Source organism: Mus pahari, chromosome 3 (genome assembly GCF_900095145.1).
Source record: "Mus pahari chromosome 3, PAHARI_EIJ_v1.1, whole genome shotgun sequence".
In the NCBI taxonomy this organism is placed as follows: domain Eukaryota; kingdom Metazoa; phylum Chordata; class Mammalia; order Rodentia; family Muridae; genus Mus; species Mus pahari.
In genome coordinates this window covers 27,973,714-27,985,888 of record NC_034592.1, presented here as the reverse complement: position 1 = coordinate 27,985,888, position 12,175 = coordinate 27,973,714, and the positions used below count along the sequence as shown (strand labels likewise).

The 12,175-nt window shown below is 34.8% G+C and overlaps 1 protein-coding gene across 4 annotated transcripts in view; it reads left to right on the top strand.

Moving 5' to 3' along the window:
* Nucleotides 1-12,175, top strand: part of Lrp1b (LDL receptor related protein 1B) — a 1,962,444-nt gene that overhangs the window by 1,770,513 nt on the left and 179,756 nt on the right. For all 4 annotated transcript variants that reach the window (XM_021192210.2, XM_029535926.1, XM_029535925.1 and 1 more), the window contains exons 64-66: nucleotides 4,163-4,279; nucleotides 4,454-4,573; nucleotides 5,949-6,068. In XM_021192210.2, the coding sequence (XP_021047869.1) occupies nucleotides 4,163-4,279; nucleotides 4,454-4,573; nucleotides 5,949-6,068 (357 nt within the window). The remainder of the gene's footprint in view (nucleotides 1-4,162; nucleotides 4,280-4,453; nucleotides 4,574-5,948; nucleotides 6,069-12,175) is intronic.

Sequence of the window (12,175 nt, the reverse complement as noted above, 5' to 3'; positions counted from 1 at the left end):
CCTAGACCCAAAAGGACCAACATGGTATATATTCACTGATAAGTGAATATTAGCCCAAAGCTCTGAACTCCTATGATATAACTCACATACCATATTTGTTCTCATGTATATATACATATATGTTAAATGGCTTATTCAAGCCATTTGGCAAGTACATTATCTTATGTACTCATTATTTTGTCTTGAGAACATGAAGCAACTGTCTTAGCAATCATCAAGTATAAAATATGCTGTTATTAAACATAGCTGTTATGATGTGTAATCAATCTCTGGAACATATTAATCTTGTCTAGTTAAATCCTTTTTTATTAGATATTTTCTTTATTTACATTTCAAATGCTATCCCAAAAGTTCCCTATAGCCCCCCACCACGCCCCTGCTCCCCTACCCACCCACTCCCACTTCTTGGCCCTGGCATTCCCCTGTGCTGGGTCATATAAAGTTTGCAAGACCAAGGGGCCTCTCTTCCCAATGATGGCTGATTAGGCCATCTTCTGCTACATATGCAGCTAGAGACACGAGCTCAGGGGGTACTGGTTAGTTCACATTGTTGTTCCACCTACAGGGTTGCAGCCCCCTTCAGCTCCTTGGGTACTTTCTCTAGCTCCTCCATTGGGGGCCCTGTGTTCCATCAAATAGCTGACCGTGAGCATCTTTTGTGTCTTGTTTTTACTTTTTCTCTAGTCTTCTTCTCCCATCCCCTAAAAACTCTAATTTTACTCATTGTTTTCATGAGTTTGGATTTTTTTGTTGTTTTAAAACTTTATTGTCTTAGTCAGGGTTTCTATTCCTTCACAAACATCATGACCAAAAGCAAGTTGGAGAGGAAAGGGTTTATTCGGCTTACATTTCCACATTGTTGTTTATCACTAAATGAAGTCAAGCCTGGAACTAAAATAAGTCAGGAAGCAAGAACTGATGCAGAGGCCATGGAGAGATATTTCTTACTGGCTTGTTTCCCCTGCCTTGCTCAGCTTGCTTTTTTATAGAACCCAAGAATACCAGCCAAGGGATGTCATCCCCAACAATGCCCCCCCCCCCCATAACTAATTTGAGAAAATGAAGCTCTTTTCTCTGTAATAACTCCAGCCTGTTGACTCACAAAACCTCCAGTACATTTATATATCAGTGACAAGAAAAAGTAGTTCCTATTTCTATACTTGGAGTATTTGACATAATTTGAGCTCTCTAGGCTCATAAAAACTGTCACAAATGAGATTTCCTCTTTACTTAAGCCTAAATGACATTTCAGTGTTTATCTGCAACATGTCTTTAGTCATCTGTCTTTCTAATGTGAGGGCATCACTTACGGGGTTACCAGAAGCAACACTGCAGAACAAACTGAGGTGCTAACAAATTTCCAATATGCTAATTTCACTTCCGTTGTACATGTACATATATCAGAACCACAAAATAATGTGACAGTTCTATGTTACTTTTGAGGAAGCATCCCATAAATTCCCATACTATATCCTAATTTCTATTGTTATCAACAATGTAAGAAAATAGTCCCTTTCTCAACATTTAGCCAAAATTTACCATTCTGTGTTTTTTATAAATAGTACTTATTTTTAATAGATTTTAGTTTATATCTCATTTGGTTTTAATATTTAGTCCCTTTGTAATTAGTAATATCTTTTACCTGTTTTTTTTTTCTATGTAAGTACTTAGCCCATTCTTAAAATTTCCTGGTTTGTTATTTCATTTTAAGTTAAGTTTGTCATACATTTAAAATATCAGTCCAAAATTAGAATATTTACTTTCTAAACATTTCTCCATTTTCATAGGCTGTATTTTCTATTGTGATTGTTTCATTTCTTTGTAAAGTACATCTTGTTTGATTTGCTGACCTTTGTCTAATTTTGCTGTTGCTACCCAGGCTTTGGAAATCAGTTTCTCATCCAACCTAATAGAAGCATTTGATTCCAGGTTTTATAAATAGTTTATCATGATTTTCAAATTTATGATCATTAATTCATAAATAAATTTGGCTGCTGCAAACTGAACCTAGGGCCTCTAGAAGAAGAACCACTGCTCTTAACTGCTGATCTATCCCTCCAGCCCCGGTTTGCGTTTGAGTAGCTGCATCATCACAATTTGTATATATTTATTCTGACAGCTTTTAACCTCATCTAAGAATGCAAGGAGGCTTGACCCAAGTGTAACACACTTGAAAACTTATATAGTGCTACTTGTGTGAACACAGTGATCAGGAATTCTTTGTCATTACAAGTTCACATTTCATTCCAAAGACACATATTAACATCACACTAGCTTCCAGATATTCTGTTTTTCAACTTTTTAAAGATTTATTCACAATTATTTTATATATGGATATTTTGTCTACATGTGTGTCTGTATGCTACAAACATACAGTGCCTGTGGTGGCCCAAAGTGGACATTGGATCCCTTGGAGTGACAGAGGTTATGAGCTGCCGTGTGACTGCTAGTAACTAAATCCAGATCCTCAGAAGAAACAACCACTATTCCTGAGTTCGGGCCCCCTATTAAATATTTAAACTCTGTAACTATTTTCTTGGGAGAGTTGTTTATATAACAACAGGAAAAAATATTAAAGAAAATTGTATGTGAACTTACAGGAAACAAAAATGGAGTGAATATGTATATATAATACAGTTCAACATTGAATGCAGTTAACAAACTTAACTGATGAAATATTTTTAGAATGTTTTATTAAGAAAGTAAAATATATAGAGAGATTTGCTTTTTATAGAATTTACATTTTTCACAAATTAAGAGCGAAGTATGTTTCCTGAATCAAGTTTCAAATTTCAGTTATGCATTATTTCCCAATTGGAGCTAATAAAAAGCCTAGAGCTGGAGAGATGACTCAGCCATTTTAAAAGCTAGGCTCACAACCAAAAATATGAGCATAGTATTAAACTACCAGTCAGTAATAAATAATCCATGAGAATCATGGATCCAAAAATTGTGCTTTATTGTGAGTAATATGAATTGTGTGACATTTTCTGAGTCAAATCTGGATCTGAAACTTATGACTGCCTCTGAAAAATTGTACCATTTGGGATGAATGAATAATAACAATAATGCTTAGTTTCCTAATGTTTAAATGGTCATAGTGAAAGTCATGTGAAAGGCTATAATTAGTATAAATAAAAGTCACTATTGATAAGTCTACCTTAGCACCTAAAACAGACTAGATCTCAGTAGATCTTCTGAATTTGATGCTATTCCTTTTATGTACCAAAGAATATTTCAAAAGAAAATGCCACCAAGCGTAAATTGTATATTATAATAATGTAAATTATATATAAAGTACATACTATATTAAAACACTGTATATATTTAATATTGATAATGTTCTAAATATGATGAACACAGTAGGTATTCAGTTAGCACTATAGAACGTATGCTAATGTCACAAGTGAATTGTAGATTGAAAGGAGAAATAATTCTTTAAGAAAATGGAAATAGAGTAGAAACTATTCCAATAACTTTAGCAACAGCCTTACAGTGAAGATAAAGTCACTATTGAATGCTTGCCTGATGGATGTGTGTGTGTGTGTGTGTGTGTGTGCGCGCGCGTGCGTGTGCGCTCGCACATGCACATGTGTGTATGCCTGCATGTGTTTGTGTGAATGCAAGTGTGAAGTTATATAAACATGGAGGTAAGAGGCCAATGTTTAGTTTTCTTCTCAGATAAAACCGGGTCTTAACCTGAAACTTGGTGAATTAGGCTGACTATCTAGCAATCCTCAGAAATTAACCTGTCTTTACAATCCTAATCTTGGGGCTGCAAGTGTAAGCCACCATGCTCACCTGTTAACATGGGCCCTGGCATTTGAACTCAAGTGCTCAGACTTGCTCAACATCTTATCAACTGTGATTCAACTTCCCAGGCCATGTCATTTTTTTTTTTAATTATCATTTTCCTGTTACTACTCTGCTAGTTCCTCCTCTGCTAAGTGAGTTTGTAAAGTACAAGTCAAGTTGAGAGATCATTTAGTTTGCACATTTCTTAGATGTTCACAATGCTTTAATAGGTCTCTAGATTTAAGCATTTCCCTTTATGTTCAAGAAATATACAATGCAAAATATCATAATATGATCAGAAAAGTTTTGGTTAACAAGTCAGGGACATAGATTGCCATTTACAATCGCTCTATGCTTTCTCTCTTAGCTGAATTTAAGTGTCAGCCAGGCCGATTTCAGTGTGGAACAGGACTCTGTGCTCTCCCTGCTTTCATCTGTGATGGGGAGAATGACTGTGGAGACAACTCAGACGAACTTAACTGTGGTAAGTGACTAATGTCCTAACTTGGCTGTGTGGCTGTGTGTGTGTGTGTGTGTGTGTGTGTGTGTGTGCGTGGTGTGGTGTAGTGTGGTGTGTGTCTGTTGATTTCTTATTACTGCACTGATTTAAATGCAGAATTGGATCTCAGGTCACGTTATTCTGTTCTCTTTGTCTTAGACACACATGTCTGCCTGGCAGGTCAGTTCAAGTGTACCAAGAACAAGAAATGCATCCCAGTAAACCTCAGATGTAATGGACAAGATGATTGTGGTGATGAGGAAGATGAAAGGGACTGTCGTAAGTCACTTAGTTGCCTTGCCTGATTAGGCTTTTGACGTTTACCTGATACTAGAACAAAAATTAATCTTTATAGAGTCATACAAAAAAAAACCCCAAGAAAATAGAGAAAAACTGTGGACATGAAATGACTAAATGATATCAATTATAATGCATTAGTTAACAAGTTCTACATATAGGAGGGAGAAAAATTAAAGATATAGTTATCTTTATTTTGAGAGAGACCTAGAGACTGTGGCAGGCATGACAGGATATGCTCACCCATATCTCCATAAAGCAGAGCACTAAAGCAACAAACATGCAGTTGATTGTGGGTGATTTATCCCGTGAATTAAATTTTCCCCATATTAAGTGTAGGTACTTTATGCTTATTCATTAAAGACCTATGAAAAATCAGCTCCTTTTTAATTATAATATTTTTCTCCCATGAAATACCTACTGAAATTATGTAGTATAAAAATAAAACTAGTTATAAGTGATGTTTCACATGGTAATCCTAAAAGTCTACTTAACACAGTAATGACTATTATTCTTGTAACATTATGCTCCCATCTCCATCCAAAAGTTAAATATATTTAAAAGAAGGCAAAACACCCTATTCTACATTCAGGAGCATACAGATAGTCATGTGTTCATGTACACACACACACACACACACACACACACACACACACACACACACACACACACACGGGACCTGTAGAATAGAGTACCTGTCAAATTTCAGGTTTTCAACAAAGCTGCAGTGAATACGTCTGTACTGCTGAAGTTTTATTTTGTCCTCTAAAACATTTATGAGAAAGTAATGTGCACTGATCCAGCAATTTGATTAAGATGCTGTGTTCTGAATAGAGTTAGGCCAACTGACCCCTCCCGCAGTGGCTCCAGAAATGCATCCAGAGATGTAGTTTACAGTCTGAGTCAAGACTTTTCCACTCCTGCCTAAACTCTACACAATTCCTGAAGACTTTTATTAAAATTTATCAGCCATTTAGTTCCTCCTTCATTTAATGTCTTCTGAGTTCATTCCTTTTCACTTATGAGCTAAATAAAATGAGCTTTAAAATATATTAGAAAAGTGATCTTGAGAGACTGAACGCTGCATCATAATAAGTACTTTCCAAACACCATGTAGTTCTTTTGAAAACTCTGGTTTTATTCATATCACAACACAAATATATGTGTCCTTTCTATTTACAGTTGGGGAAGGGATTGAGTGCACATTAAAGGATATAAAATTTATCTTTTCTGTGCTTAGTACTCCATTAATGAAAAAGGGTGATTTCATGGAACTATCTCTTGCCTAATTACTTTTATTAAATAAAATATCATTTCATGCTGAATATTCCACATTAATAAATATTTTCTTCTTAAGCTGAAAACAGCTGTTCTCCTGACTATTTCCAATGTAAGACTACAAAGCATTGTATCTCCAAGCTGTGGGTTTGTGATGAGGACCCGGACTGTGCTGATGCCTCGGATGAGGCCAACTGTGGTGAGTGCTTCACAGCTAAGAACTCAGCTCTGTGCACTGGTGCCCTAGTCTAGACTGAACACAGAGGAACAGACAGAACCAAACTCAGAGATAGGTTTACACAGACAAGTTTCGTTCCTTTGTTCTGAGAATCACAACAAGCTCAAATGAGCTGTTTACAGAAAACAGAGGCTGAGACAGAAGGAAATGAAGTGTGTGTGCTGTCTAATAAAAGCACAGAATAAAATGAAAGGAGATGCAGTTGATGAACTCTTTACACAAAACACAAGATAAGATGGAAGAAAATGCAAAGGATGAGCTGTTTATAGAAATCATAGAGTATGTCAAAACATAATGCAAGTGGAAGAAAGGGAATAAAATATTTTTTTCATTTTAATACATGACAGTGATTGTGAAACAATAGTTTGTTATGCAATGTTAATACTTGCAATTATGTGCCTTAAAAATTGATAATGAATATTTTAGTTGCTAGTTACTGAAAAGTATCCCGTTTTGAAAGTGTCAAGACCAAGATGGGATAAAGAGCAGCTCCTAGGCCCAACTTCTTTTATCAATATATATCAAATACGAATTCTCTCCATTTTGTTGGAAAATGCATCAACTGGGCATTCAGAAATGAGAAAGAATTTAAACTATTTATGAATTAGAAAAGATGGAATATAAGGCTTCCAAGCTATTCAGAATTATGTAAGTGCGTTTCCAAAGTTTTCTCACTGGGAAGATAATTAAAGTCATCAGGTTCTGAAATTCCACTTACATTGAAGAGTAAAATGAGAAAACTTAAGCTATTTTGTTAATAAAATTCCATAAAAATGTCTTCAGAACACACCACCATTATAGATTATCAGAGTATCGTATGTCAGGTTAATCATAAAGCTTCCACCTGTATACTTCATAATACCCCTATTATTAGGGCCTTTGATCAACAAACCAATTTCACTGTCTAGTTAGCTGTGATGGCTTCAGCAAGGTTTTTAATCAAGGCAAATAGGATAAAGTATTAAATTTTAATGACTTACTGGCTAGAGTGTAATTTCTACAGTTTATATATAATACCTTTACATAATATTATTTTGACATATTATGTAATCCAACTGTACATATGGCTTGACTAATTATCCCCCATAAAAATAGATGTGCTGGCTATAAACAAACCAACATGCTTAATTCTTCCTATCTTATCTTCAATGCATTTATTTCATCATGAAATTGAGCATATTCAATCCAAAATATACATGTGCTGTGATTAATTTTTTTAATCTGTGATCAGGAAATTTCAGTTAAGTTGTCTATGCTTTAAGAATGTAAGGAATCAGTTAGTATAAAGTTAGACCAAGTTCATAGGAGAAAAGAACTATTTCAACATGTATAATAACAAGGACTGGTGAGATGTTGCAATGTATACAGGTGCTTCCATTACAGGCCTAGTGACCAAAGTTCTATCCCTGAATCTTACAAGGGTGCAAGAGGTAAATAGGAAATGAGTTTCCTAAGAGAATGGTCCTCTGACTTCCATACATATGCCATGACAAGTGTGCTCAGTCACTCAAACATAAATACATACATAGAAAGATATAAAAATACATATTTTTGTTATTTTGAGACTTATTGTTGCCTAATATTTCAATATATAAATATGTATAAGGAAGTCATTAATTCATTTTCTTACTGAAGGTTATTTGTATATATTATAAATATTAAAAGCTTATTAGCAAATTATGCACAATACATCATATACCTCTGTTGTAAACATTTTCATTTTAATTAGTTTTTATAAAACCCAGATGGAGGACTGTGTTCACCCCATAGTCAGATCCAAGTTGCACTATACTCAGGCTCTCTAGATCCTGGAATGAAGCTTAGACGAGGGAGTTTCAGCTTGGCACAAATAAGAGTAAATTATGATTTATTCTTACTGTCATTCAAAATATTACCCATCAAATTGATTTCCCCATTTTTTATAAATATCTTCTTATTGTAAAATACTTTCTACCAAAATTACCCACATGGTTAGCATTAGTTAAAAATACTCTCTCTTCAAAGGCAAGTAAAAGAAGACAGCATAGCTCCCAGTAACCTGGACCTCCTTACCCTGAGAATCATTCCGTTCATATAAATTTCTTCCCTAAGTGATAAGGCACACACACACACACACACACACACACACACACACACACATTCGCCTCTCTTCCTTTGATAGAGGCACAGGGTTTTGCTGGATGTTATAAAGCAGTAGCAATATGAAGTGATACTGTTCACTAAAGTTTGTGTAATTTTACTGTGCTTCACAACTATAGCTTTTGATTATGTGAACCCTATAGTCCTGGATTTCCTCACTCAGCATGATTGTTTCCACTTCCATCCATTTACCTGTGAATTTCGTTTTTATACACAGCAGAAAAAATATACCATTATGCAAAGATACAACCTTTTCACTATTCATTCATCAGCAGAAGGATATTTAGGTGTGTCCCCCCTCTCTGTTTTCAGGCTATTTTCAATAGAACATCTGTGAACATAGACAAGCAGGTGTCTCTATAGTATGAAACAGATTCATTTGGAAATATGCCCAAGAGTTATATATCGGTTAGGATTTTGCTCCTGTGATAAAACACCTCAGTAAAAAGCAACTTATTAAGTTTTGTATTGTCTTACAGCTTGTAGAGGGATATGAGTGTACCAGTTCTACGTGAGAAGTAGCCACAGTAGAAGAGGCAGGCCTGGCGGCAAAATGGGGTGTCTGAAAAATCACACTTCAGCCGCAGGCAGAAAAGAAGCCGAGAGAGAAAACTGAAAGTGGGAGAAGTCTATAAAATCTCAAAACCTTTCCATGATGTAATTTTTTCTGCTTAGGCAGCTAAAGTTTCATGGAAAACATAACCAAGTGGAAACAAATTATTCAAAAAAAAATACATGAGGCTGTAGAGATCATGTCTTATTCAAACTACATTGAACTGTTTAGATCCCAAAGACTTATCAGAAAAAAATGCATTTATTCCTACTTTAAAATATCCAACAATCTTTCCTGCTTTCAACCTCTTTAAATACCCATGTCTCTTCTTCAGAGTCTCTGGGCAACCTTTTAATGTGATCCTCTGTAAAATCAAAAGGCAAATTCCTTACTTTCAACCTACAATGCCACAAATTATACATTTATGTTCCAAAAGGGGATATAGGAAAATAGTGAGAAAATTATGGATCAGGAGGAATCCTTAGCAAATGTCTCATGGCTGCAGCACCTCCGGCACCTTGGGGTCTTTTTTTTTTTCTTTTTTTAAAATTATTTTTACTTTTTTCACACAGGTATCCCTTTTTTGGCTTCCATAAAAGTCCTATCAAATCTTCACAGGTGCTTCCCTGTAACATGTTTCTGGCTTCAGCAGCTCTCTGAAATTGTGGAGGAAGGACCCAAGACCTCCTCACTCTTTCAATTTCCATGCCACTAAAGTTAATATTAAGTGGATGATGTTGTCTCTTATGGTTTCCAGTTGTGATGGATACTCAAAACTTTGAATCATATTGTAGAAGTTGTTGTACTCAATTGCTTTCCTAGAGTTGACACCTTAATAGGCTGTTTTTCTAGAATGAGAAGCTTAACTACCTGGGGTCTTTCCCTGCATATTCCCTTAGTTTCAACTCAGAGTAAGTAGCTTCCCCTTAAATGCAACAACCTGGTAAACAATTGCAACTATGGTGTTATCATAAGCCTTGGCTGAAACAATAACTTGGTATTATTGGTATACTTTTCTGGTATACTTACTTCTGTATTTCTTGGTATACTTTTTCTGTCTAAATGGAAATATTATGGATTTCTTTCTGCCCCATCTCTTATTTTTTAAACTGTAGACTTGTCGAAGATAAATCATTTGAAATTGTCATACAGACTATATAGTATACTGCAATTTTATTTTCTTTTCCAAAGAATGTACTCTATTTGTTTCAACTTGAACTTAGTTATGTTCTCAGGAAATGTTCAAAGAAACAAACAAAAAAGGAAAAAAAAAAAAACCAAAAACCACTACCACCACCACCACCACCACCACCACCAAAACCAGATTCTATGCCAAAGTATCATAGGAATGGCTTTGACTAGCATGGCCCATTAATGTTTGCTTATAAAATTCAATCATTTTTCTAGTCTTTCAAATTCCCCTAAAACCAGGATGTTCAGGTTTTTCACAATAACATCCCACTTCTCATACCAACTTCTGTATATGTTAATTTTCTTGCTGTGATAAAACACAATGCACAAAAGCAACTTATGGGGGAGTTTATCTGGACCTAGCTCTTCCAACAAGTTAAGACAACTTCGAAGCGGGAACGCTTGGAAACATGTGTAAGCAGGGCAGCAGGAGCTAGAATTTCAAAGATTAATCACATCTCAGCCACAAGTAAGAAGAAAGATATGAATCTGAAAGTGGGAAAGGATAGGAAATTTCAAATCTTTACAGCAGTAAAATAATTTTTTGATAATGCTATTTTACCTAAACCTCCCTAAGCAGTCCTGCAAACAAAGACTGAGTTTTAAAATGCATAAGCCTATGGAGGGCTTGTCTCATTCATACCAGCACTAGAACAAATGGTACGTCTACTTTTACCTTTTGAGGAAACTCCACACTGATTTCCATAGTGGCATAGCAGTCCTTTCCCCATAACCATGATAAAATTTTACATGAAATTTGATTTACTAAATGTTAGTCTTAATGTATGCATTAATGTATGTTTTTCAAAAGGTATTTCCTGTGCCAATGATATTAAGTTTATTTCCTACTTACTCTCTATTAGACTAAATGTATCAAAACTTTTTTTTTTGAGATTATTGAGTGATTGAGAGTTGAGATTTGTTCGCACTAAGACATAAACATCTAGTTCTACTTTTCTTCATGTAGGTCTCCAGTTTGACCAGAACAATTTGTTGAAGAGGTTGTATGTTTAAAAATATGTATTTTGGGTTCTTTGTTAAAAATTGAGTGGATACAAAGTGTAGGCAAATGCTTCTTCAGTTCTATTATATTGATCAGCAAGAACTTTTTTATGTCTTACAATGCTGATATTGTTTATGTAATTCTATAGTGTAATTTGAAATCTATAGTGGTGGTAAATATAACACTTTTTCCTATTATTTGAAGTAATTTTGGCTATATTTGATCTTTTGTATTTCCATGTGGAATATGATTATTTTGTCAATTTCTCTAAATAATAGTTTTGGAATTTTGATGGGAATTGCATTCAGTTTTCAGATAGATATTGGTAAGTTGGCTATTTTGACTATATTAGATTCATGAGTGTGCAGTGTTTTTCATATTCTGACATCTCTTTCGCCAATGTATTTATTTAGTTTTCAGTATCATAAAGTTGTGATTGTATAAATCAGTTGGTTAGGTTGACACAAACACACACACACACACACACACACACACACACACACACACACACACAAATAAACTGGGTGCTAGAGCTGTCACATCCTAAATTTCCAATTTTTAGCACCCTAGTTTCACCATTATGTAATTGTGTGAATAAACCTTTCTTGTTCCTTTTTTAAAGGTTTACTAGANACACACACACACACACACACACACACACACACACACACACACACACACGCCCGCACACACACAAACAGTTATTAATAGAACTGTTTCCCTGTTTTCTTCTTTTGTAGATTTTTGGCTTTTGGAATGCTTTTCATTTTTTTCTGTGTTAATTTGTAACCTGTTACTTTGGTAAATTTGGTGTTTACTGGGTATAGGAGAGTACTAGTATAATCTTTAGTCTTTTGTGCATATAATCTTATACTTTGACTTTCTCATTTCATATTTGTATCTCTTTATCTCCTTCACTCATATAATTTATCTAGCTAAGACTTCAAGTACTATGCTGAACAGGAATGAAGAAAGTCACCAACCTTTTTTTAATTCCAAATTTTAGTGGAAGCTCTTAGTCCTCTTCTCTGTTTATCAACATGTTATTTGTGGACTTGGTATATGTTGTTTTTGTTATTATCATACATAGATACTCTATTTCAACATTCTCTAGGATTTTTAACCTGAAGAAATGCTCAATTTTGTTAAAGGTGTTTTGTTCATCCAATGAGATAATTGTGT